The sequence below is a fragment of the Gadus macrocephalus genome, chromosome 9 (assembly GCF_031168955.1).
Source record: "Gadus macrocephalus chromosome 9, ASM3116895v1".
In the NCBI taxonomy this organism is placed as follows: domain Eukaryota; kingdom Metazoa; phylum Chordata; class Actinopteri; order Gadiformes; family Gadidae; genus Gadus; species Gadus macrocephalus.
In genome coordinates this window covers 22,118,627-22,144,766 of record NC_082390.1, presented here as the reverse complement: position 1 = coordinate 22,144,766, position 26,140 = coordinate 22,118,627, and the positions used below count along the sequence as shown (strand labels likewise).

The following is a 26,140-nucleotide window of genomic DNA, read 5'->3' as shown; positions in this document are numbered from 1 at the left end:
TATATCAAAGAAAAATGAAAGGTACTAGAGGGACGTTTTTCGCTCATGCCTACAGCACCAGGGTGAGTCTTTTGATACGTTTCTTACCGACCTCAAGATTAAAGCTCAGTCCTGGAATTTTGGTGATCTCAGAGACTCCATGATAAGAGACCAAACAGTGTTTGGAACTGGTTAGAAGAGACTCCGGGAGAAACTCTTTAGAGAAACAGAACTCACGTTGGACAGTGCTATAAAAACATGTCAAGCCAGTGAGCTAGCACAACAACATGTGCTGACTTTCAGAGAGCCTGCTCATGGAGCAGTGCGCGAAGAAGACGTAGCAGTGAACGCCGTGGCAACAAAAGGAAAGCCATGGAGCAAACGTAAAAACAATGATAACAGGGTTAAAACCAGTGAAAATTAAATGTTCACCTGCAAGAAATGTGGCGAGAAACATAGACCGAGACAATGTCCAGCCAATGGAAAAACATGTGCAAAATGTAAAGGACAAAATCATTATGCAAGGATGTGTCTCTCTAAGAAGAAAAGACAGGGTGTACACACAGTGCAGGAAGACACAGATGACAGCGATGATTTAAGTGACACATTTTTCATTAAAATGGTGTCACATGATGTCACTTTTCAGTCCGCAGGAATAAACAATACGGGTCAAACTGTAAGTACAGTCACATATGATAAATGGACTGCTCCAATGTTAGTCAATGGGACAATTGTAACATTTAAAATTGACACATGGTCCAAAGCTAACTTGATCAGCGAGAAGGATTTCAACACACTGACTGAAAAGCCTAAAAGATTCACAGAGAAAGTCACGCCTCTGAAGGCTTATAATAACCAGCCGATACAAACAAAAGGTCCATGCAGACTTAAAGTTACTGTGGAAGGCAAACGGCATAACATTCTGCTCATCGTTGTCCCTGATGGACACGAGTCACTCTTAGGAGACAAAGCATCTGAGGACCTAGGACTAGTAAAGAGGATCTATCAGATAAATACTGACAGCCTGACAGTGGTCAAAGAACTGGAACACCAACAGTGTGAGGGAAGTTCAAACATGGTCAATGAATTCTCTTCGGTCTTCAAAGGGCATGGGCCATTACCTTACACTTACAAAGTTCAGCTCAAGGATGATGCCGTGCCTGTAGTGCATGCCCCAAGGAGAGTGCCTGCACCACTCAGGGCTGGCTTGAAAAAATAACTTGAGAGAATGACTCAAATGGGTGTCATTGAGCGAGTGGAAGAGCTCACAGATTGGGTGAACTCCATCACTTGTGTCAAGAAAAATAACACAGGTGCTCTAAGAGTCCGCCTTTATTCCATAGATCTAAATGAAAATATTAGAAGAGTGCATTATCTGATTCCAAAAAGAGAAGAGATATTGAGTGAAATGGCTGGTGCCAAGTTAGCACCATTTAGCAAACTAGATGCTTCACATGGGTTTTGGCAGCTGAGGCTGGACCCAGAAAGCAGCAAGTACACTACCTTTATCACACCATTTGGGCGTTACTGTTTCTTGAGGCTCCCGGTTGGCATTAAATCAGCGCCAGAGATCTTCCACAGAGCTATGGCGTCCATAATAGAGGGTCTGGAAGGCACCAGAGTCTATATAGATGACCTGGTTGTCTGGGGAAAGACAAGACAACAGCATGATGAAAGACTGGAGAAACTCTTACAGAGAGTCAAAAAGAGTGGACTAAAACTGAATAGAGACAAGTGCCTCTTTGGAGTCACAGAGATGACCTTCTTGTGAGACAAGGTCACAAGTGAAGGGGTGGAACCTGACCAGTCAAAAGTGTAAGCCATATTAGACATGCCTGCCCCCACTGACAAAAAGGTGTCTTCAGAGCCATGGGAATGGCTTAGGGAATTGCTACAGCACAACAGAGTGGTTAAATGGACTGCTCGACATGAGAAAGAGTGGAAACAATTAAAGGACACTGGCCCTCATTTATCAAACGAACGTAGAAATGAGCGCAAATCTGAACGCATGATTCATCTTACGATAGGACCCACGTGAGATTTACGAAACCTTCGTATCACACCAATCCCAGCGTACGAAGGATCTTGGTGTTGATAAATACGGCGGCTGAGATCGATCGTAATTAACGTAACACGCCCATATAAAAGCACGTCTTCAGAAGTCTCGCCCCTAACTTTTACGACATGGAGAAACGTCCAACGGTAAAATAGAGGAATTTTTCCGAGACCCAAATGGAGACGCTGGGGTCACTGGTGGATGCGAACCGTCTGGTTTTATTTGGTAGCCTATAGCTGCCATTAAAGGCCAGCAAAAGAATGCTATATGGAAGGAAATAACTGTTGCAGTGAATAGTGTTTCCAATGTTCGTCGGGCTACGGAAGAGGTTTGTTAATTAAATTAATTAAATAATAAATTAAATGTACAACTTCTGTTATCCAGCTTAAAACATTTCACATATATGCTATTGTTTGCATTCCGTTAAAGTTATTTAATTCCGAATAAGGTGAAGAAAAAATGGTCCGACATGAAGCTCAGCACCAAAAAACGTGTTGCGGCTGTGAAGCCGGCCAAGCAAGAAACGGGAGGAGGCCGGTGCAGTGCGACTGCAGCGTAACTCACCGAGATGACTCTGACCATGTAGTGCGCCCTGATGTAGACGATGCCCAACGTTGCTATTTTGGAAAATAAAATAATCGTGCGTGCCCCCAGGCCATCGGGCTACCATGTTCAGGATTGACATTCTGGCATCGCAAATAATCGGAACATTAACTGAATTGATGTACGCGTAATCATTAATAGATGGTTCATACGCACATGGGTACAATCAACCGCACCAATCACATTTGGAAACCTAGCAATAGCATAAAAATCCCGTTTGATTCCAGTTTGCTGATCGTTATTATATGGGAATTTAATATAACGTTCGGAGAGGGACATTATAGCTGCCAAAACTGCTGGCATGCTAATACTTGGCTGGGAAATAGCAGACCTGTCCCCGATCTCCCGCTGCAAGATCCCGGTGGCCAAAAATCCCAAGGTAGAGCAAACCTGCACAGGTATTGCGTTTGATCGCCTAGTTTCTCGCCTTAACTGTGGCTCCAAAGCATTGCATAGCTCCATCAGGAGATGCCTTGGGAGACGAAAACGACTCAAGAGCCATTCATCGCCCTCCTTAAAAAAAATCGGCGCAGTCTCGAAAAACTCTCTCGTCTGTGCGTTGAGGTCCTTAACAGAGCCAGATCTGCCATCGCTGAGACACGACCACCTATTTGGCAAAGCTCCTGTTAATATAGACAGCTGAATAAACATTTCACCTGTCACATTCTAATTATTTTCATAGCAATACTGTTTTTAATTAGGCCTGACTTGATTGTAATTGTTTGAACGGCTGGGCTAATTCCAATTTATTTAGTAATTAATACAGATGTTGAACATGGGCTACTTGTGCTGCACTATTCATCATTGAAATACCTGTATGTTGCACCAAAAAAACTTGCGTACACGAGCTCAGACCTGACGTGAGATTTCATCGCAGCCTGCGCTCACGTTCAAATTGATAAATGCCAAGCTCAACGTTGAAATGAGCGTACGTCCATTTTACGCACGTTTTCTGTCGTACGCTCGTTTGATAAATGAGGGCCACTGTAACTACAGAGCCAGTCCTCACATTCTTTGACACAACAAAAAACCAACAAAAATCTCCACCAACGCCTCAAAAGATGGCTTGGGAGCTGCGCTGCTCCAAACTGAGACAAATGGCAACCTGTAGCATATGCGTCTAGATCAATGACAGAGAGCGAGCAACGCTATGCTCAGATAGAAAAAGAGACTTTGGGTCTAGTGTTTTGCTGCGGAAAGTTTCACAGTTATGTGTATGGATTACCAACCTTTACGGCAGAGACTGACCACAAACCGCTCATCTCTATCAGAAAAAATTACAAATTGTAAAGAGACTGTTGAAAAAGGCAAGAGACGGTAAGACTGATCCTTACCTTGCTTTAGTAAGCTACAGGGCTTCAAATCTGGAGTGTGGAGCATCCCCTGCTGAGCTACTCATGCGTCGCAAGCTGCGCACCACACTCCCACACATTCCAAACAACAAAGATAACAAACACAACAACAAGCTGGTTGACAAAAGGATGAGACTCAAGCACAGACAGAAAATGAACTATGAAAAAACGGCAAGGCATCTGGAACCTCTTCAGGCAAGGGATGTTGTGAAGATTGAAGGCCCTGACTGCTGGGACAGGAAAGCAATAGTTCTCAGTGAAGTAGGACCCAGGTCGTTTGTTGTTAAGACAAAGAATGGACAAGTGTTAAGGAGTAACAGGAGGAGTCTGTTAAAGGCTCGGGGCATTGAACATCAAGCCGAGGAGACTGGATCTGAACAACAAGTTAGGACGGTGGTACATCAGATGTTCAGCACAGTGAGCATCCTTCACCCATCCCAATGACTGAGACACTTGGAAGGTCTACCAGATCAAGAAAACCTCCTGAGAGGCTCATAGAACAAGGATGAACTGTTCGACTAAGAAGCTGTGACAGAAAGTTGTTAACAATGGCACTGTTTAAAAAAAAAAAAATTCATACTTACTTATTCATACTGTTATAATGTGTTATTGACTGAGTTGTAAAAAAAATAAAAAAGCAAAGAGCTATAATGTATTTGATGCTCAGGGAAATTTATTTTATTTGCACTGTGTTAGGACATTTGGTTACAGAGAAAAGCTAAGTGCTAAGGAATGTAGTTTGTTGCACTAATTTTGACATGTTGAATGTTACTCAGACTGACAGTTATTTAAGAGTTGTGTTTAATGTCATACTCATCTGTTTGGAAGGGGGATGTAATGATAAGTGCTAACAAAGGAGCTGACAATAGGTGGAGCTCTAACATCAACAGATGCTGGATTGACTGTATGCTGTACCGCAGAGTGAAAGTAGACTGCGAGAGTTCAATATTAAAAACAGCTAGCTGAAGCTAGCACAAGTTCGATTCATGATGTTTTATTTATAGATGAATAAGAACATTACAATTACTATTGGACAGGCAAGCATTGTTTTTAGCATTTAGCTTGTACCGGGAGCACACCTGGATATGTAGAAAGCACCTAGCCTCTAGCCATATAAACGGGGTCCCCACAGACAAACGCCCGATATATAGGCCTAACAATCATATTTCCAAACGATTATTAATTTGAACATATAACGTAACCGTTTAGGCTTGACATGGTTTTTCTAGGTTAATATTAACGTTGTTTAGGCTCTGCGACGTCCGCATTGGTTAGCTGTGTCTTCACGCATGTTCACGCCTACATGTCGTAAAGGAACGACAGGTTTTTGGAATGTAGTGGAGTAAAAAGTATGATTTTCCCTACGAAATGTAGTTGAGTAAAAGTATAAAGGCATTCGCGATTTTATTTTGAAATGTATGCCGTGCATTTCCTGTCCTGACAGTGGAGGTGTACTGACCATGGACATATAATGCCGCAGCCAGGCATTATCAGAGCATTATGTTGTCAATCTTCGGAAATTTGTAGTTTCAAACTAGAGACGCTAGAGGTCGACAATACCCGCCGTCGCGAAATGACGTCGGTTAGGAAAGTCGATTTCATTTTAAACAGTGCTGTCTTTTCCTATGTTCGAAAGGAAGCACCTTTTCACCTCTCCTTGACCCGATGACGTTTTCCACATAGGTTAAGGAAAGGAGGCATAAAGGTTGGGAGATTTGACTATTCGTAGAGGCCCTAGGAGATTTGACCATTTGTAGAGGAGGCCATTCATGGACATATCATAGAAGTATGCATTGTTCCTGTGGGCTTGGTTGGGCCCATTCACTTTCGCGAGTGCAGTAAACGTTTCCTGTTAGCGGGGAGCTCCACCAATCAAAAACGCTTATCACACATCAGGATTTATGGGTAGTGTAGTGGTTTCAATGACATCGCCAATCAAACGTGTTTTTCTAAATAACTGGTTGTTGCCCCGTTTAACTTGTGGCTTCTACAGGAGCACGCCGTTACAATATAACGGCGTGTGGTACATATTATTGTAATGGTTACTTACGACATTAAGGCTTTTAATGAAAATCTCTATGATGAAAATGGATGGGATTTTTACTTCCAGAACCACACTGCTGCGCTCTATTGGTATATTTTGGCGGGATTGGACCCTGATTGGATCGGTCACAGTGGAAGTGACGCACACGCACATCCTCAGACCCAATCTTCATGTGTTGTTTCAGGAAGAAGAAGCATCTAAACAAGTAGGCCAACCGTCACTATTTATCGACCGTGGTGTTAGGTTCATGTTTTTAGTCGAGCCCGGTTCTTCGTATTTGAGCTGTCGTCGGATCAGCCCTCCGCGGCGTGTTTCTCCTTCTGCGTTTTGTTCCGTCGTCTGATCAGGTTTCAAAAGTGCCGCCCTGTGGCAGAGCGGCACTGAGCTGAACCCTGCACCGGGACGGGGTTCTGCAGGGGTCCTAGGCTGAGCTGGACCCTGATAGGGACGGGGTTCTGCAGGGGTCCTAGGCTGAGCTGGACCCTGATAGGGACGGGGTTCTGCAGGGGTCCTAGGCTGAGCTGGACCCTTATAGGGACGGGGTTCTGCAGGGGTCCTAGGCTGAGCTGGACCCTGATAGGGACGGGGTTCTGCAGGGCTCCTAACCTGAGCTGAACCCTGCACCGGGACGGGGTTCTGCAGGGGTCCTAGGCTGAGCTGGACCCTGATAGGGACGGGGTTCTGCAGGGGTCCTAGCCTGAGCTGGTCCCTGATGGGCTTATTGGAGGGCCCCATCCTGTCCAGTCCGTCCGACAGACTTTAGATTCTGTAGTGGGCACCCGAGGAGCTGTCAAGTCCTCATCATTCTCTGAATGTTTACTTGAAGAGGGAACACAAATGCATTGGCTTTGAACAACAATCAAGATATTTCTGAAGCATTCATTGTCCACTAGTCACAAGGTGTGTTCTTGGACAACACCAGGTATTCCTTTGTGATGAGCCTGGTAGCAGCGTTCAAATGTTAGGGTTGCCGTGCATGCTGGGAAATGCAATTCAGAAAATTTCCTCTTTTTTTTATTCATCATGCATGAACAAGAGGCTGCTCAAGACAATAGCTTTGAGTGTGGAATAGATGGTTTTCTGTTGTGTTCCTTGAATCCATCCTTTTCGCAAGGTAAGAAGAAGAAAGGAAGATGGTGTGCATTTCTCACAGCCTGTCACTCAGTGATATGATATCATGTATCACAGGCCTGTCACTCAGTGATATAACATGTATCACAGCCTCTCACACAGTGATATGATATAATTTATCACAGGCCTGACACAGTGCTATATCATTTATCACAGGCCTGTCACTCAGTGATATGAGATAATTTATCACAGTTTGGGACTTTATCTCACATCCATGGATCAACCATCTAGTGGGGACCATTTTGTTTGATGTCGTGCTCAAAGACTTGTACCTGCAACCTTCTGGGTCTCTAGATAGCCCACCACAGAATACTTCTTCTACTCATTGAATTCACAGTACCCTGTAAATTCAGACACGTCGGGTACACCATATGTTTACATATACTAGTCCATAATGTTTAGTTTCAATAGCTTATACTAGTATCAATAACTGCTGCCTCGTATCATGTTTACATCGGCTACTCATTCTGCATATTCTTTGAAGGGGTCCTACAAAATCTGTAGGAACTCTATTATATTAGTTAGTATTCTTTAAATAGTTATTTCTGACAATTTCGGCAGTGTATAAATTGACAGGGTTGCAGAGCTTGTAAAATGAGTTAGGGATGCAGGACAGAGGACAGGCCCAAATAACCCATAGGTGGTGCCTGAAGTTAAACATTTCAACAGGCTGCCATTTCCTCTTTAATCATGAAACGTTGTACACATGCTGAATGATGCACACCTTTCAACTGAAACCAAAATGGTTAGACCATTTGGATTTAATGCAGTGACCAACAAACTGATCTGGTGGTAAAAGCTGCAAACCTGGCTCGCATGTAACATGTGAACGTGGGACTGTACGGAGTAACATCCACAACAATAAGGCCAAAGACGGCCAAAAAATATGGGAATTTTTTTTAGGCTTCACAACACGTATAAACACTTATAAGTTTGAAAAATACCTATTCTCATCTGTCTGAGATGGCTAAAAGAGGAGCTTCCATACTATGGCCACATAGGACCAGTATCAGTACCACTTCCGACTGAGGCCCCTCGCCATGGCAGGCGGGGCCTTAAAGGGCCACACGCATCTTTTCTCTGCAATCCGTTTTGACATAGGATTCTAACACTATATAATAGAAACATGGTTGAAGAATATTTTTGATATGTTCATTCCAGTAAACCAGTTTTTATGACATACCAATGTAATTTTACCATACCTACCAAGCTCACTATACAGCCGTCTATGGAATACTGCTCCCACGGCGACATAAATGTATACATCTATCTACATGACCAGTGGGATGCCGGTTTGAGTCTGACCTCGACCCAACATATTGTGAGAAACGGTACGAAATCAAATGTCTAACTTCTAGATGTGTTCAATAGGCCTGATATCGGCAATATTGTTAATGTCCAGACGATGGCAGCGTAACCACAGTTTTAGTGGCGTGCTTACACAACAATCACGGTTATAAATCAATTAGTGGCCTAGCTTCTCCATCTATCCCCCCCTGCCCCTCTCCATCTACCCCTCTCCATTCCACCTTCCCTACTGTTGGAGCAAACAATATACAACACAAATTAGGCCCCATTGCTTTGAATGTATGTAGTGAGAGTCCAACAAAGATGCAACACAAAGTGATATGTCATTAGTGAACGCTTGGGGACAGAGAACAAGGCTTCTGCCTCTCAGAGTATTGGAGAGGTCTCCGTGGCAACCAACTTGCCAGCGGGGGGCAGTAGGGGTCAAAGTGTGGGTCTTCTTACTTTTAGGTGTTTGTGAAACAGGACAAATATTTTTTAGGCGTTAAGGCAATTCAGCAAAATATGACTGTGTGATAAAGGTTTGTGAAACAAGGTTAATATGTTCATCTGAGGGGGGTCAAAGTGAAGTGCATAGATGTTATAAATTTTATTGTGTGATGAAATACAGGAATCCTTTAATCAGACTGGGCACCTTCCAGCTCTGGAATAAAGCAGAACAAATGTCAGAGAACAAACGTCAAGCGTTTAAGAGGGATTATCCCGGGAAGGCAGGCTTTTGGGGTGGTTGGTGAGTTCGGAAGTGGTGAGCAGTGTTGTGGGACAGGCCTAATTAGATTACTGTACCCCTGTATGAGGGGCTCCACCCCTGGTGGTCCAGGGCCCTTCAGACCCCATTGGGCAGGGCATTGAGGCCGGGGCCAGAGTGGGAGAGTCAGACTCTGAAAGGCAGAGGGGCCGGCTCCTGGTTCCTTAAAGCCTTTGTCATTCCTCCAGGGATTTATTTGTCATTTAGGAATAATAGTTGGAACAGAGCAGCATCTGGGAGCAAAGCCCTAGGTCTGCAACTACCACGTTAAGTCCATTGAAATGCCTATTAGGCAAACAGAATGATAGATGTATTTATGTGTCATTGTATGAATGGTTTTAACTTTACAAGCGATTCCTGAAAATGTTGAGGTACCAAATAAAAATAAAGGTTAATAACTTAATGTTACAATAATGTTGAAAACCGTCTTCTTTACCGTGTGCTCATGGGGCACGGTCAACATCGGAGACTATTTGCCAATTTCTCCTGCGTCAGTCAATCAGTCCGTCATCTCATTCCACAGCAGAGCAACCTGTTGCTAACCTCCTCCTGATCCAGCTCGCCAAAGCGCCATCACCCTGCTGGCTCCACCAGCCCGTCCCCCCTCTTCAGCTGCCTGGTTAACCGTCTCCCCATGCGTCCAAACCCTCCCATGTGAACCGTCTCCCCATGCGTCAAAACCCTCTTGGCCTTCCCCATACAGCGGGCGTGTGGCCTTACATTTCTAATCCCGCTGGATAGGAGCATGGAATTTAAAAAGAGGGTTTTCCTGGTGTTGTGCTAGCTTGGCTTTCTCTGCCTTATACAGGATCTAAAACAATACTTTATTGGATGGATGCCTGACCCTGATAATGAAAGACGTGTAGACAACATAGGATCAAAAGTCTAAAGGAGAATCTTCTTACTGATCAAACATTCTGGGTGTTATTTTTGGGTTCTTGCTCCACATTATCCTACAGTCTTGACCAATGTGAATAAAAGTGTAGTTAACCCTCTTCTGCACCGGATTACACTAATTGAACGCAGACCAACTGTTTCAATCCTGCATTATGTCCCTACTGTGACCCTAGTGTCTATTGTGCCCTCCCTGCCCCTGTTGGCCTGCTCAGCCTGCAGAGCTGCTAAGGAACGTTGTGGGGGGGGGGAGACCATCTGGGCCGGACCCTAATAAGTGGGCTGGTGATTTATGGGGTCCGCGTAGCCTGCAGAGGCCTTCAGCAATGCCTGAAGAGAATAAAAATGTGGCCTGTTAATATTATATTAAACAGTAGAGTAATCTGCAGCACTCGTCAGTGTGATATGATCATATGTGTTATTTATTCATCATGTCTGGAACTCACCTCATTCCGTAGATTGGAAGAGCTTGGAGAGTCTCTCACTCTTTTTGAATCCTGTCTCCGCATCATTTATCTTTATACCTTCTCCGTTCTGGACGGGGGCCTCCATACTCTTTTTCTCTCGGCTGGGTTTGTTGACACACAGTCAATCTAGGCTTCTCTTTCACTGTTGACATCCTATTCTTACCCCTTCCCTTGCCAACAAGAGAAGAACCCTGGACTTTCCCTGACCAGTAAAGCTGCCACAGCTGTGGACTGTATTAGCATAGATTGTGAGGTTGAGGTGGGGGTGGTGGCAGCCCTAAATATATTACAGCCATTACCTTTTGTTGGGAAGCAGGCTGTTTTAAAACGTGTTTCTTTTCTCAGAGCGAAGGGGGGGTAAACAAAAGGAGCTCTGCAGTGATTTCAGCTTAACCGGTTTTTAAATATGGCTCCGCGCAGTGAGTAAAGAAGGGGCGGGAGGAGCAAGAATTACATGTTTATTGAAGGGGAAATAAGTGAATATATGAAGATACGTCCCAACACAATTACGTATTAAGATCTATAAGAATACAAATCAAATATATTAACCCAATAACTTTGAACAATATTATGACTAAATATTGGTTGATGCAAAGAGTCAAAGCTGAGCTTTGTTAAGGCTGTTGTTGTGTTTCTCTCTGTCTCAGGCGGTTCTGAAATGAGCAGACTGCGGCCCGCAGTGGAGCAGTCCCCCCACCCTGCGGCCCCCAGGCTGACCCGCAGCGCTGCCTCCCAGGCCCGGCTGGGCGGCCCCGGACCGCCCAAGGAACTGGCGCCCGGCCCGTACGGGAAGCAGCGCAGGAAGCATACAGACTCAGCCCTGGCCCAGGACCTCAGCCAGATGAGGGTCAGTGGGCAGGAGTCTCCTCTGGGGTAAGGCTCCCTCGGCTACCTCTTCATCACCATTAAGGCTTCCACAGTCGCCCTTCATCACCATTATGGTTCTCAATATCATGGATCCTGACGCCTCTGATTGGGTGGCCAGGCCTCTGAGAAGTGGGGGGGATTAATAATATTGAAGGGTCTTTCAGCCACGCCTTGGATGGTGTCAACATGCGCCACGCGTCCAGGAGTTCTACGCAGAATGATCAGCCTGCTCCATCGCTGCCTGTCAAGGAGGGCCCCCGAGCCAGGGTCAAGTCCTCCTCCCGGGGCGGGCTGGCCTCAGTGGCCCGCCTGCTGAAACTGGGCCGCTGTAAGAACATCGTGGTGGTGGCAGGGGCGGGCATCAGCACGGCCAGCGGGATCCCTGACTTCAGGTGACACACACACACACACACACACACACACACACACACACACACACACACACACACACACACACACACAGAGTCAACACTCAGCAGCCTGTGTGCCCCTTGCAGAACGCCGGGGACAGGCCTGTACTCCAACCTGGAGCGCTACGACCTTCCTTACCCCGAAGCGGTGTTCAACATCGACTACTTCTCGGAATGCCCGCAAGCCTTCTTCTCGCTGGCCAGGGAGCTGTACCCCGGCCACCACCGGCCCAACTACATCCACTACTTCATCCGCTCGCTGCACCTTAGGGGGCTGCTGCTGCGCGTCTACACCCAGAACATCGATGGCCTGGAGAAGAGTGAGTGTGTGGCGCGAGTAGGGGTGTGACGAGATCTCGTGCCACGAGATCTCGCGAGATTAACCTCGACGATATTACCCGTCGCGTTAAAAATCTGTCTCGCGAGATTTGTGATTTATCCAAACTTCTATTTGTCGCCTGTGGAGGCATTAATGCGCCTTTGCTACAACTAGCCTGCCAGAACCTAAAGAAGGAAAAGGAAAAGAAGAGGAGGAGAAGGAGGGGAAGCATCGAAAGCAGCCATAAGCTGTGTTCGAAATCGTTCCCTATCACGGATATAGTGTACTATATAGGGTGCTCGCCATTTTGTAGTGGTGTTCGAATTCTCAGTGGTTAATTTCATGCACTATATAATGCACTTAAAATACCCAAAATTTGAGTGTACATACGATGTATCCTACATGTTACTCCCGTATACCACAATGCAATGCGGCCGTGTTTTTCCGGAGGAGAAGAAGAGGCTGAATAACCGCGAAAACGGTTTTGCACATAATATTGTTTGCACTTAAAAAAAGAGAATTATTTAATTGAATTTATTTTACTTTAACTTTTATAAATTGTAGTTTTAGTTTCAATTTCATGCATGTAAAGAGTTATAATAAAACATTTCAAAATGGATGCGCGACTTGGTTAAATAAAAGTCTGTTGGTCCAGTCATATATTTTGTCATTGTAGTTTTCTTAAAATCTCGTCTCGTCTCGTTCTCGTGAACCCAATATCGTGTCTCGTCTCGTCTCGTGAGCTGAGTGTATCGTCACACCCCTAGGCGCGAGTGTGTAGTGCTTCAATATTAATCACTGTTATTCAGAATTCTCTGAAAACTGTCAAAACGTCTGTTTGATACGTTTGCAACCATTTTCCTTGGGGTCCAAAGTGTGCGGCATTCCTGAGGATAAGCTGGTGGAAGCCCACGGTAACTTCACCACCGCTTCGTGTCACCTGTGTTACACACCCTACCCCGCTGAAGACGCCAAGGTCAGAGGTCGCCATGCTCTAAGAACCACCCAGCCCTTCCTGGCTAGGGGTTAAAGCTGCACTCTGCCTCCACAGGTGGCCATCATGAGTGGCGACGTGCCCACGTGTTCCTTCTGTGCCGGAACGGTGAAGCCAGACGTGGTTTTCTTCGGAGAAGACCTTCCACAGAAGTACTTCCTGCATTCTGAAGACTTCCCCAAAGCAGATCTCCTGATCATTATGGGAACATCGTTACAGGTAAAACAAAAACTCTTCTGTTCAAGTTGGACAATCCGTCCCTCATGTGTTCCCCGTTTCAGAGAAGGCTTTACAGATAGTGTCTGCATGCAATGTAGAACCAACCTATGAACGCCAAGGAAGAATTATTATTGATCTATTATGTCAATCTCATTCCTCTGTAATGTAAATGTTTTGAAAAAGGTATGGAGTACATTAAAGGTAATCATTGACTAATGATCTGGCTCCTCCTCCAGCCTGAAGAGCGTTAGGAACTCACAGCAGGCTGAAGGGCCTCTGCAGCTGTGCTCTCCATACATGTAGGGGGACCGCTGCCGGCCCCAGGTCTCACCTGTTTTCTGTGCCCCAGATCGAGCCCTTCGCCAGCCTGGTGAACACAGTCCGGGCCTCGGTCCCCCGTCTGCTGCTGAACCGCCACGCCGTCGGGCCCTTCCTGAAGACGCCGCTCCGCAGGGCGGACCACTTGGAGCTGGGAGACCTGCTGGACTCGGTGCAGCGCATGGCCCACTTACTGGGGTGGAGCGCGGAGATCGAGGAGCTCATGAGGAGCCAGGGAGACTGGGTGGGGCCCCCCACCCAGTCAAGAGCCATCGTCAGTCGTGTGGATTAAGCCCGGGCTTGAAAGTGTGTCACTTCATCTTCAGGGCTTCTGTCAGCTCCGCCATTTGACTTGTGAGCACGTTACACCGTTGTCTTGTGGTGCGTCATACTCCCGTCTGCAGCGCGAGTCCGTCGGTAAAACATGAGAACGGCTCTGAGCCTGACTGAGCTCTGCTTCCTAAAGGCAGCGAAGACACAGAACACATCACTGCCCAGCCCATAATACACTGGAATGGCAACAGGGTTCTTTTTAGCATGCAGAGATAACTATCTGATGCATTGTCTACTCAATGTGTTCATATCATATCAGTTTCTTTCCAGTGGTTTGCATGGCAAAGGGCGTGGGTGGTCTTTGTAAAGATGGTTTATGTTTGCAATATTTCCATGTACAGTTCACGTGTATGAATATTGAATTTTAAGCACTTACAACTTACAGAATAAGTTGAACTAATAAAGAATTTTACAGCATTGGTCTCGCCTCTCCTGTTCATGTAATCTTTACGTCTAACCATACAGTCAGGAGTCCTATAAACAACATGAAGAACCTTTCTCTTCCAAGGTTAGAGAACAAGTGGCAGGTGGACTTTACCAGACATATTTGACCAACGACACAATCTGCTGGTTAACTTTAATGACAATCGATTCCTTCTTTCTAGCTTTAATAACATTGCAAGAGAAGCGGTGAAAAAGTGGTTAGTCTGCAACATGTGCATCAGAAGCATTAGGACTCTTCCAATTGTTTGCTTTCTAATGGGTGAAACCTTGACGTTTATTAAGCATCCACTTCAGGTATGCAGAGGTGAAAAAAACAAGTGGAATCATCCACGCGATATAAAATACCATTTATGTGTAACAAAACAAGGCAGTGTACTCTACAAATGCACTCAGACAGTGTTAGGTAGGCAACCAAAAGATCAACAAGTGACACATCCATTACTTATAAGTTAAGAGAATCCTCCATTCATTGTCTAACTTTATGGATGCTCAGCGAACACACTCCCACATCATATCGCTATGGGCGACCATGCGACCTTGAGCTCTGTTCAACCAACAATATTGCAGCAATAGTAAGGTATTCGTCTCCCAAATATAGAACAAAGAATATACACTCATTGCGGCAAAAGAAAACAATGATTAAATAAGCAAGCAATCAAGATAAGGCAAAAACAATCCAATGTTACTCATTAAGTTAATAAATATGGCAAGTTCTGATTTACTATCATTGACAAATGCTACATAATTTGGAGTTTTATCTTCGCAATTTATATTTTCACAAAACAGTTTTCGCCATGTTCCTGGCGGCCACAGCGGGCTCTACATAAAGCAGCAACCAGGATGGGGGTTCTACCTACATCTTTAAACAATGTTTACATGGGAAAGGTGCACACTGAGGGAACCAACTAAACGTGAAGACCCTGAACATGAAGTGCCACGCTGCATCCCTCCCTCTGCTTACGGCTCTGGGAGCTCCCACCGCCCGACAAACCCCCTCAGCAGGCCGGAGACACCCTCGTTCTGGGCCGGTGTGTGCAGTCGTACGACAAGATCAACAGAATTGCGGCTGTTACTATAGCAACAGGTTTCTATGCCATTAAAGGATACAAAGACTATATTAGTAAAAGGCAGTGCACAGAGGTCAGCTGGAGCAGTGGGCCGTTGGCTCAGGGCTCCTTCGACGGGATGTGGTGGCAGTTTGTCGGGCATCACCTTCAGAGACGCCAATAGAGCTCCAGCAGAAAGGAAGTCCTTCGTCAGGGGCCTACGTCAGCGGTCTAATTGAAGTATCCTAGGAAACGGGGGGTGGCTAGTCTGTGTCAGAGCCGGAGCTCTCGTGGGTGTGCTGGCGCAGGGTCTCCTCCAGGGGGGCCACGGTGCAGTCCTTCCTGACCCCCATGGGCTGGATCACCCCCTTCCTGTGGACGGGAGAGGCAGGTCCAGTCAAACCCACACACTGATCCCATTCTGTGATTGGGTGTGGGAGGATAAAGGCCCACACTGTACAGGACACAGTGACGCATCCACAAAGCCTCGTATCTCCGTACGAGGCCATTCATCATAAAGAAATGCATGTAATTCTGAAGTCATATCTCTCATTACTTATTTAGGCTTCCAAACAAATACAAATATATAATATTAATAATTGGACTGTTGAACTGTTTGATGATTTGAAGCTGACCCCCGTTGCTTAATGCCTCGTCTACAATGAGACCTGCTGTTGTACATCTTTACTTTGCCTTTTATCTCTAGGTTTCAATGACCCTCAGAAGCCCCTCCCTCCTCTGCGCTGTTTGTCCCTCTTCCCCCCCTGTCCGGCCTCCTTTCTAAAGCCTGTTTAATTACAGGATCAGTGCCCCGTCTAAGCTCCTCAAAGCCCGGGGTGCCCCTCCAAACTAATCCAATTATATGTGCACCGTGTCCCCAAATCACTCACCGGCCCATTTATCAATGAATCACGCAATCAAAAGATTAAAACACGCATTTGCATTAATGTGAGATTCTTACACACACACACGACACAACGGATTTGACTTTCAGTTGGTTCATTTAGGAATCCAATGCAACAGGTGTTCTTAGGAAGAGATTCAGAGCTGTAGGTGCGCTTGCTTGTACGGGGGTGTGCTCGTGCTCGTGCGTGTGCGTGACCACCTGTCCATGTCACACATCAAGGGTCCTGGAGCCGTGCGGTAAAGGACGGCTGCCGACGACCCATCAAACAAACAAACAAAGCCGCGGCCCGTTCGTCCTCCTGTCACCCTCGTATTGTACTCCCTCCCCCCAATTAGAAGGAGAAGTCCATGTCTTCCTCCTTGACACCGGGGCGGGGGACGGGGGGCGGGGGCCGGGGGCGCGCTGGGGCTGAGGGTATGTGCTAATTGGAGGGCCAGTTAAGCAGTTTTGGGAGCACATTCTTGCAGGTCTTTGAGTGATCTCCTGAGAGCGGGCTGCTCCACGCACTACACACCTCTCCCCCTCAGGGACACATCACCGGGCTGGGCTCGCTCAGCACATGGGGGGGAGGGAGAAAGGAATCTGCCGTCTGTGTCGCGTGGCTCATTACTACTCACCCCCGTCTCTGGCTACCACAATACCCCCCCCCCCCCCCCCCCTCACCCTGTCTGGTGTAACAACTGGATCATCAAAATGAGCAGAATAAAATGGAGAGGGGGACACATGTTATTGAAAAGCTGAATGTAAGGAGCATCGAGGGCCAACGCAATGTGAATGTGTGTCTGTCTGCGTGCACGTGTGTGTGCATTTGTGTGTGCATTTGTGGGTGTATTTGTCAATTAGGTGATAATTAATGTTACTGCTGTAGCTCCCATTGACTGCGGCTGAATGCTGCTGCGGGTTACAGGCTAATTGACACCGGTGCGAACGAGCGGATTCTTCAGCTAATGAACTGGTTGGCAGGGAGCCGCCTCTCCCTTACCTTTGTGTGTTCCACTAGGGTTCGCTTTTGTGCGCTCAGGAAAGGTCAACGACAAAGAAATGTGAGAATAAAAAGGCAATATGTCGGGGAGACAATATGTCAGATATACACAACAGAAATAAGGAAACACGCAACTCGTTGAGTTTGGCAAGAGAGAGATCTGCTTGATTGGCTGGCTGTGTTCACCTGATCAGCTCGTCCAACATGATGACCATCTTCTGGGCCTCGTACTCCTTCTGCTCCTCCGTCATCTCCTCCATGGGGTTAGGCATGGGCTCCTCCACATGTCCGGTGATGGGGTTGATTCTGGAGGAAACACAGGAATGAGCTCATCACCGATCAGGTATTCCCAGAGGTGCATCACCCCTGATCTAGACAAACGGTATGAGCAGCACATCACCTCAGGTGGCCTACTCACAAGGGTTTAACACTTTTGTACTCCTCTGTGTCGCTGTCCTCGTCGTCAGAGTACTTGGTCTCTCCACGCCCCCCGGCCAGCAGGCCTTTGGCCACCAGGTGTCCGGCCGCGTTGCCGTAGCCGGTGTACTTTAACAGGTTGTCCACTGCAGCAACACAGACACACATGGACCCAAACATCATACTCACTTCATCCAGAAGCATCGGCCGTTCTGGTCTCCAGGCCAATTCCAGGAGAAGTATTGGTGTTTTTGTGGCACTAATTAGCCCTATGTGCCCTGCACAGCGTGTGAGCCGTGGTTAAAGACACGCAGAGGGTCAGACGCTGACGGGAACAAACACACATCACTACATCGTACCAGATTGGAGAACTAGCCAAGCGTACTCGCCCGTGACCTTATGAGTAACGCGCTCCGCTCATACTTTGTTGATACACTACAACACTAACTTTTTAAATCACCTTCTTGTGTTGTTTTGTGGGTTTTATCTACAGTTGTTTAAAAGCAGAGCACACAGCACCCTGTTTGGAGTAGCGATCGACCGATATATCGGGCCGATATTTGCATTTATTTATTTTTATCGGCAGATACACGTTGCCGATTATAAAAAGAAATCCCCGGCATGATTTAGAGACAATCAGTTCAATAAATGCTCTTTTTTAAATTGAGACTTGTAACATTTTTATCATCACTGTGTCAATTTTATTATGTAGATTGAGGGAGCAAAAGCAGTATAGGCTCCAAATATCGGCTCAAGAAAATTGGCAGCCCTTATCGGTCATCGGCTAAGGCTGATGGAATCGGCATCGGCATCGCCCCTAAAACATCCATACTGGTCGATCCCTAGTTTGGAGTGACCATGGATCAAACAGACGAAGCAGAGGGTGCCTTCTAGAATCAGTTCTCCCTCTGTAGTGTGGTGCATCAGGAGCCCTGCTCCAGACCCCCTCTCACCGCTCTCCTTGCAGAGGACGAAGAGGAACTCGGCGGCCCCCTGCTTCACGCCCATGTCCACGTGGGTCATCAGGCGCACCAGCTTGTTCCGGATCGTGGTGCCGATCTCCGGCCGCACCTTGGCCTCCTTCAGCGGGGGGAGCACCTGAGGGGACCCACAGTACATCTAGCTGTAGAAACGCTGTAGTACATATTTCAGGCTATATGTGGTGCTGTTTCTGCTACAGAACTGTATGTCGTCCCTCCGACATACAGTCGGAGGGACGAGAGGTGGGGTGATGACATCATGATTTGCGTGTCTGTGGTTCTCATGAATCCTAAAGCGTTTGCAGGCACTGAAAACTCCAGGTCCTTCTGGACGGTCGGGCCAAACGTGCGAGGCTTCCGCGTTTGTACACAAAAATCGTAGCCTTGTGGACATGGCCTAAGAGGACTCACTGCATAGTGTAAGTGTGATCTGAGGACTCGCTGCATGGTGTAAGGCCCAATCCCATTTCTACCCCTTACCCCTCCCCCATTTCTACCCCTTACGCCTTCCCCTTACCCCTTAAAAACAAGGGGGAGGGGTAAGGGGTAGAAATGGGATTGGGCCTAAGTGTGATCTGAGGACTCAATGCATATCAGTGGCACTGCATATATGAGCTCTTGGGTATTCTTGTTAGACAAGAAGTATTCATTAATGGTGATAGCACACCTTTGACATAAGTTACACATTTGGAATGTTACCTGGGCCTTAATGAACCTGCGGATGTGTCTGTGGCGCCGGGAGCCCTCGGTCAGCAGGCTGAGAACCGGCGTCAGGCCCTCCTTATAGTTGGACCCCTGCTTATGACCGGACACAGCACACCAACACATATACTACCCACAATGGGACTGCTTTGACCGGGCCCAACACTTGATGAAAGGTACGTTGAAAGAATGAACAGATTAATTATCAAAGAAGACCCCTCACAACCAAGTCCACATGGAGACAGATATTTTTTAAATTGCAGCATTTCCACAAGGTTTTGGCCTTCCATCAATAAAAACTGAGCTTTTGGACAACACCTTGCATGGTTGTGTATATATATATAACAAATATATATAAGAATATCTATAAATGCATGACAAAGGGTTATGGTTAGGTTTAATGTCGAGTAGAGTGAATACCACAGAGTGCGTTATCAGGTGGTAGCCCTGTAGTACTTTAGGGTCAACCTCTAATGAGCACCCCGTCAATATGTGATGCCAATCAAAGTAAAGATGCTATTAGTAGAGCTAGGTTTAGGCTCCAAATAAAAACAATAAATCCATGCAAGCCAAACCAAAATAGTCAATTTCGATGAATATCGAGAACCAGTCCTTACATTCAACCCCTATATTGAAAGGTCATGTTGAGTGGATTTGAATGGCACCAGGCTAAACCATCACAATTGCAACATACAACCACCGGAAGGTGATCAATCTTGTGTGTTCTGAGCGGAGGCCTTGTCCTACTTCCAGTGAAACCCTCTCTAGGCCACTAAAAATTATTGTTAACACGGTGTCAGGATTCAAAATGGTATCCGAACACTCGGTTATGTGTCAACGGTGGTTTAACACAATCAAACACAACTTTGATGACAACCAAATAAATTGATATTGTCATTCGCTAGCTAGTTCAGCGAGTTGTGGTCATGGTGAAAGGTTTGTGCTCTCAGCTTTCATATATGTACAGTTTGTGTAGGTAACATGAAAGTAAACTGATCTATTCATGTGCATCGTTATGAAATTCTTTACTCTTGGATTGTGTTTCACTTACGTAATGTTAGACAAAGTTAGATTGTAATGGTTCTAGGGGTGTGTCCCATGACTGCTCTCTCACATGTTGTACGTGAGAGATGTTGTATCTTATGACCTCTTGATTCAGACCCCTGATACAGTGTGTTTTAGGATTAAAAAGTTCAGCAACACACGCAGTTGGGAGATCACACTGTTATCTCATCAATGCCAATATCAACTGTGTGCCATGATCTGGAGAAGAGGTTATATTAAACTTACAACCTATAACCTAGTGGCCTTCATTAAAACACACAGATGGCAATTCAACATTTTCAGTGTTGAACTGCATTAATACTCGTAGTAATACTAGCAATACTACCATCTGACAGCAATGTCATCGCACTACGTGACATGGTGAACCCACACACGTTACTGAATGTAAACATAGAAATTGCTCTCAAACATATCTGTATATGTGTGGAAGAGGCCTAAACCAGGACACACTGCACATGGCTGAGTTGGAGGAACGCCAGCCCGACTAATCAAACCTCGCACACAGGAGCAGGGAACCGGTCATCATGACTCGGTGATGACGGTGTTTACCTTGTCGATCCGCTTCTCCAAGAAATCCAGGAGTACTTGGACGGCGGCCATGTTGTTTCCACCGAACTGCTCGTGGCCTCCCTGAACGGGAACATCGATCAGCACGTCCAGACAGCTGGCGGGCAGGTTGCTCAGAAGATTCACTGCATGGCTGCAAAGTAGAACAACTAAATAATCACTTATCTGATGGATCAGATACTGGAAATAAATGACATGGATCGATCATTGGCCTGAATCACTAAGAAGTATGAAGAACGAGAAGCACCCTCCCCTCCATTTCGAAACACTAGAAGTTTATTCTCCTTTCTCCCCCCAGAAGATAGAAGAAAGCGAAGACAAAGGCCAAACAAGACAAAGATCTCCACAATAGATGGAGCTGAACAGCCCTGTTCAGCCAGTGGCCACGCAGGTTAAAAGGGCGATGTCGTCCATCACTTTTACAAGCCACCACATTCTCCCTGGATCCAGAACATTCCTGGCATTCTCCAGAGGGATGCTCTTTATGACGGTTCGAACTGGGTTTGAACATTGATAGGAACAGTCAAGCGTTGATTGAGGTTCTTGAAGGACACGTCTCCAATAACATGGTACTATAGGAAGGGTTTAACCTGTGAGCCTCCTCCGTCTTCTCCTCCGTCTCTGTCCTCAGCAGCAGGAGGTGCCTCATGACGCCGATGATCAGGCGGACCTGGTGCTGCCCATCCTGAAGAGCAGGAGACCAAAAGGAAGACATTTCATTGGTGGTAGTGGGAGTTAGCTTTAAAGTTGCAACATGTTAAGTTCCCACTAGTTTGTAATTTAAAATCACCTTTACAAATCCTTAGTTAATGATGATCCATAGTGATTTTCATAATGTTATCAATACAATTACAATTCATAACTGATCTTTTTTGACAAAAAATAATGCTGGAAAGCCCCCACCTCTCTCTGTTTACAAGAATCGTATAGACCCTGCTAAACCCCTCCCACTCCCCCTAAACCCCTCCCCCTAAACCCCTCCCACTCACCCTAAACTACTCCCTCTCACATCCCCAGCCAAGAGATCACTGCTAGGTTCTGAAGTCTGCCAATCAACCACATTATTACGTTACAACCAACAAGGGACCAAGCGTGTGTCAGCCATAATACGTTAAACAGGCTGCAAGGTAATCCTTAGGGTGATCCCCTTCAGAGGACCTCATGACGGAGCTCCCTGTTTTCCCAGGCTAGGGCTGCAGCCTCCTCGCTCAAGGCCTGACTCAAACAATGTTCTCCCATTAGTCTAGTTACCGTAACTTACCGCAGTGTTACTGTAGAGAATACAATGGGTTTCCTCAAAATACGATAATGTACGGCTCTGGTATGATGCTTTAAAGGGGACATATTTTGAAAACAACACTTTTCCTGGGATTTGGGGGGTTATTTTGGGTCTCTGGTGCTGCCACATACAAACTTTGAAATAAGTCCGTACATGATATATATTTGTTCATTTCTGAAAGTACCCCGCCAACAGTTACCAAACGAGCGAGTCTGTTTCAGTGCAGACTCCTATGTAGGAAGCAGGCACATTTTAATATTACCTCCCACTTCCCCACCCCCCTCCACTCAGAGTATAGATACGCAGCTCCGGCGGGGGGAGCTCGGCGGCAGTCCGGCAGCGAGTACAATCCCTTTCTCCTCCATGACTCGGTTCAATCTGGACTTCAAAGAGTCAAAGCCAAATTTCCTTCTCAACCAAGGCCGAGATAACCCCCAGTACAAGTCTGTAATATATAGGTATCTAATATATAGATACCTATATATTATATTGAATAATATTATATCGATATAGAGCACCAAGAGTCCACAAGCGGCAACAATCACTTCTCCTCCATGCTGTGGTTCAGTCTGACATCTCATTTGTATGCAATGGGCAGCAGCTCATTTGCATTAAAGCTAAAGACACCAGAACCAGCATTCTGAAGAGACTGAAACAGAGGGGAATAGCGGTAGGCGAGATTTTCTTTCCTAAAAGCAATTTTCAGCAAATAGCTTCAAAAACATGTTTTCTGGAACTCATATACTATGTTTACTTGTTGGGAAAACACCATAATATGTCTCCTTAACATCTGACAATGCTGGTCGATTCTTGTGAATAAATATATATTGGATGTTACAGGATTTGACCTTATTGATGACATTATTGAAGGCTAAGTTTGACAAGACACATTTAGCAACAGCAAATGCATATATACATTTAAATTGGCCTCCATCAAGTTAACAAACTACTGAGGATGTGTTCGGTAAGACCCCATGGTGACAGTGTCCGATACAAAAATTCACCATTGTGCGCATCATCAGGATAGTTAACATTCAATCATTCTCACTGCTCTCCTTGTAGACTCTAAGGTGGCGAGCATGAGCAGTGGCGTATGAACTGCCTTTGACGCACACAGAGTCCTAACTGGGTGCCTCAGTCTCTGTGAGTGAGAAGGAGAGAGTAATCACAGAATCCAAACTTGTGGGTTTCTTAGTTTGGGGGCACTATTGGAGAAAGCTACTTAGCCAGGGCAGTTTGTATGAGCATACCTGGGTTGGACAAAAGATGGTTATGGGAGATACTAAACACTCGTTTGGAATAAAATTACTCAAATTCGGAACACGTCTATATAGCGTGAGAGGAGGTGAGTTGAACACAAATCTTGGCTGATTTACAGTTGGGCATAGACAATATCAACCATAAGCCTGGGGTCTTAACAAACAGACAGATACAGACTATAAGGCTGGTCTATTGGTCTACACTACTGCATTCATTTATTCCATCCTATACTTGACATCCTTTAGAAGGATTTTATTTCTTGCCACGTGATGTCGTTTCTATAACTTGAAATCACATTTCTGAGGCAGATGATAGTTTTTTTTTTTCATTGGTTGAAAGTATGATGACATAATGATGTCTGCCCATTATCTCCTATGTTTGATTAGGTTGATTAGGCCTTACAACACAAATAACATACGAGGAGCTCCACCATTGCAGAAAGAGTAAAGGGTCCAACACCCACCTCTTCAGCGGGGTCCGTCAAGGTGAGGTTGAACATGGCCTTCAGGGCCTCCATGGCTCGCTCATTGTCCTCAGTGGGAAGGGGTGTGGCCTCTGGCTCCGGGGCCCCGGCCTCGTACGGCCCGACCCAGCGCACCTGTAGCGTGCGCTCGAGGACCTCCCGGAGCAGCCGCACGGCGGGCAGCTGGCTCTGCAGGCTGGCCCTCACGTCAGGCCGCAGCGCCGTCAGCAGGAAGAGGAGGCGCAGCGAGAACAGGCCGACCGCATGCCGGCCACAGCGGCTGCGCAGGTGCGTGCACAAACTGTGTGCCAGCTTCAGGTCGGCGCAGACCTGCTGCGCCGCGGGGCTGTTGTACACCACGTTACACAGGCACTTGAGCGCCTCAACCACCACACTCTCCTGCTCCGGCGTCAGGGTGTCTTCCTGAAGACTGTCGGCTGGGTCAGCGCCGTCCTGGGCGGAGGGCAGCTGGGCCAGACCGGCCAAGACCAGCAGGCCCTCCCTGGAGGCCACGGGATCCAGAGCCCGCTTGTCCCTGGACAGGATGCGGAGGGTCTCCAAGGAGGCCCTCTGGCAGCACGGCCCCTCTTGGGTTCCTAGTGCCGTCAACAGACTCCGACACACCTTCTAACATCAGACAGGAAAGGAGAGGAAACGTATTATCACACTATCTTATAAATGCACATCGTCAGCGGATTGAAAGTGGGAATCAGTACTTACAATTTGAAGGTTTTCTTCATTTTTGTCAAATGTAAAAGTTTGACTATTCTGAAACCAATAAGGAAATACAGATTAAATACTGACTAAAACGTCAAACGCGTGTGAAATACAGTTTCTGGGGGTATGTAGATCCGGATACATCAGGTACGTTTTAATGAGAGATACTGCTGAATGCATATCATGGATTCAGCATCCAAAGAAGAGATCTCAGCAGCTGTCATATGATAACTGTGATGGTTGTGATTGTGACTCGTGTCATAAAGGAAAGCACTGACCGGAGGGCGAACATGTACAGATAATATACTACTACACTTACAGATCCGCCTATCGTAGTAGTGGTATAGTAGTACTATAGTAGCAGCATTGATCTGGTTATCTGCTGCCTGCTGCACAGAGCTATCATGCTAATGCTAGCATGCTAACGCTAGCCTGGTGGTTTGTTTTGGTTCAGATCAGACCCACCTCTTGATTATACTGGAGCAGAACCTTCACGATCTCCACTTCGTTGCCGATTTCAAGTCGTGACAGGATCTCCTTCAAGTCCATGATCAAAACGGAATGATGTAGTACATATACAGGTATAATAGTTAGTTAAAATGTCACAACGTGAGAGTTGACGATGCCCACTAGTTATCTTAGCTAGCAGCTAGAACAGGTTTGTTTGCCTTCCGTAGGTACGGTGGCCGCGAGATACGGGGAAACGCCCCTTTCTCGCATAATGTAATATGATATAGTATAATATATAATATTGAATAATATATAATGATATAATATATAATGATATAATACAGCATTATATCTAATTATAAATATTTTTTTAGTATATAATGATTATTATATAGTATAATATATAATGAATAAAACAATATAGTAGAATATCATAATGGGATGTACCGTAAGCTAACATATCATAACATATCATATCATGCATAAATACACAAACAAATTGTATTATATATATTTTTATTTTAGATACAATTGGTATATACTCTTATCCCTAAGCTATCAATAAAATGCCTTGAAGTCTTTGCTTTTACATAGGCTACTTGATAAGAATTAATGTCCCATTATTTCCACTAATAATTCTAAATTGGTCCCTGTAGCTCACTCCAATGTCTTTCACCAGAATGAATCAGTCGATCAAAGGTCTTTGACCTAACCGTCACAACTGATAAGGGGCTGCCAATCAACTTCACTTGCAGTGTTAAAACTGGAAGAATGCATCGTCAGATGCAGTAAGTGTATTATCGGTTGGCCCACAGAATT

The 26,140-nt window shown here is 45.9% G+C and overlaps 2 protein-coding genes across 4 annotated transcripts; one reads left to right on the top strand and one right to left on the bottom strand.

The window, feature by feature from the left end:
* Positions 1–5,571: 5,571 nt before the first annotated feature.
* On the top strand, positions 5,572–14,461 carry si:dkey-103i16.6 (uncharacterized protein LOC557125 homolog). Of its 2 annotated transcripts, none has more exons than XM_060061486.1 (7): positions 5,572–5,695; positions 11,230–11,455; positions 11,614–11,841; positions 11,947–12,179; positions 13,054–13,154; positions 13,230–13,391; positions 13,741–14,461. In XM_060061486.1, the coding sequence occupies exons 2-7, from the start codon at positions 11,241–11,243 to the stop codon at positions 13,999–14,001; spliced, it is 1,200 nt and encodes a 399-aa protein (XP_059917469.1). In that variant the 5' UTR covers positions 5,572–5,695; positions 11,230–11,240; the 3' UTR covers positions 14,002–14,461. The 2 variants fall into 2 exon arrangements, with proteins under 2 accessions (XP_059917469.1, XP_059917468.1); XM_060061485.1 differs by lacking the exon at positions 5,572–5,695 and adding an exon at positions 5,822–6,239.
* A 146-nt stretch (positions 14,462–14,607) lies between these two features.
* On the bottom strand, positions 14,608–25,557 carry ric8b (RIC8 guanine nucleotide exchange factor B). Of its 2 annotated transcripts, none has more exons than XM_060061483.1 (10): positions 25,337–25,557; positions 24,875–24,922; positions 24,155–24,781; positions 21,743–21,837; positions 21,135–21,285; positions 19,518–19,616; positions 18,792–18,936; positions 17,840–17,984; positions 17,608–17,727; positions 14,608–15,904 (listed from the first exon to the last, which is right to left on the bottom strand). In XM_060061483.1, the coding sequence occupies exons 1-10, from the start codon at positions 25,418–25,420 to the stop codon at positions 15,796–15,798; spliced, it is 1,623 nt and encodes a 540-aa protein (XP_059917466.1). In that variant the 5' UTR covers positions 25,421–25,557; the 3' UTR covers positions 14,608–15,795. The 2 variants fall into 2 exon arrangements, with proteins under 2 accessions (XP_059917466.1, XP_059917467.1); XM_060061484.1 differs by having other exon boundaries at positions 19,518–19,613.
* Between the last annotated feature and the right edge of the window lie 583 nt (positions 25,558–26,140).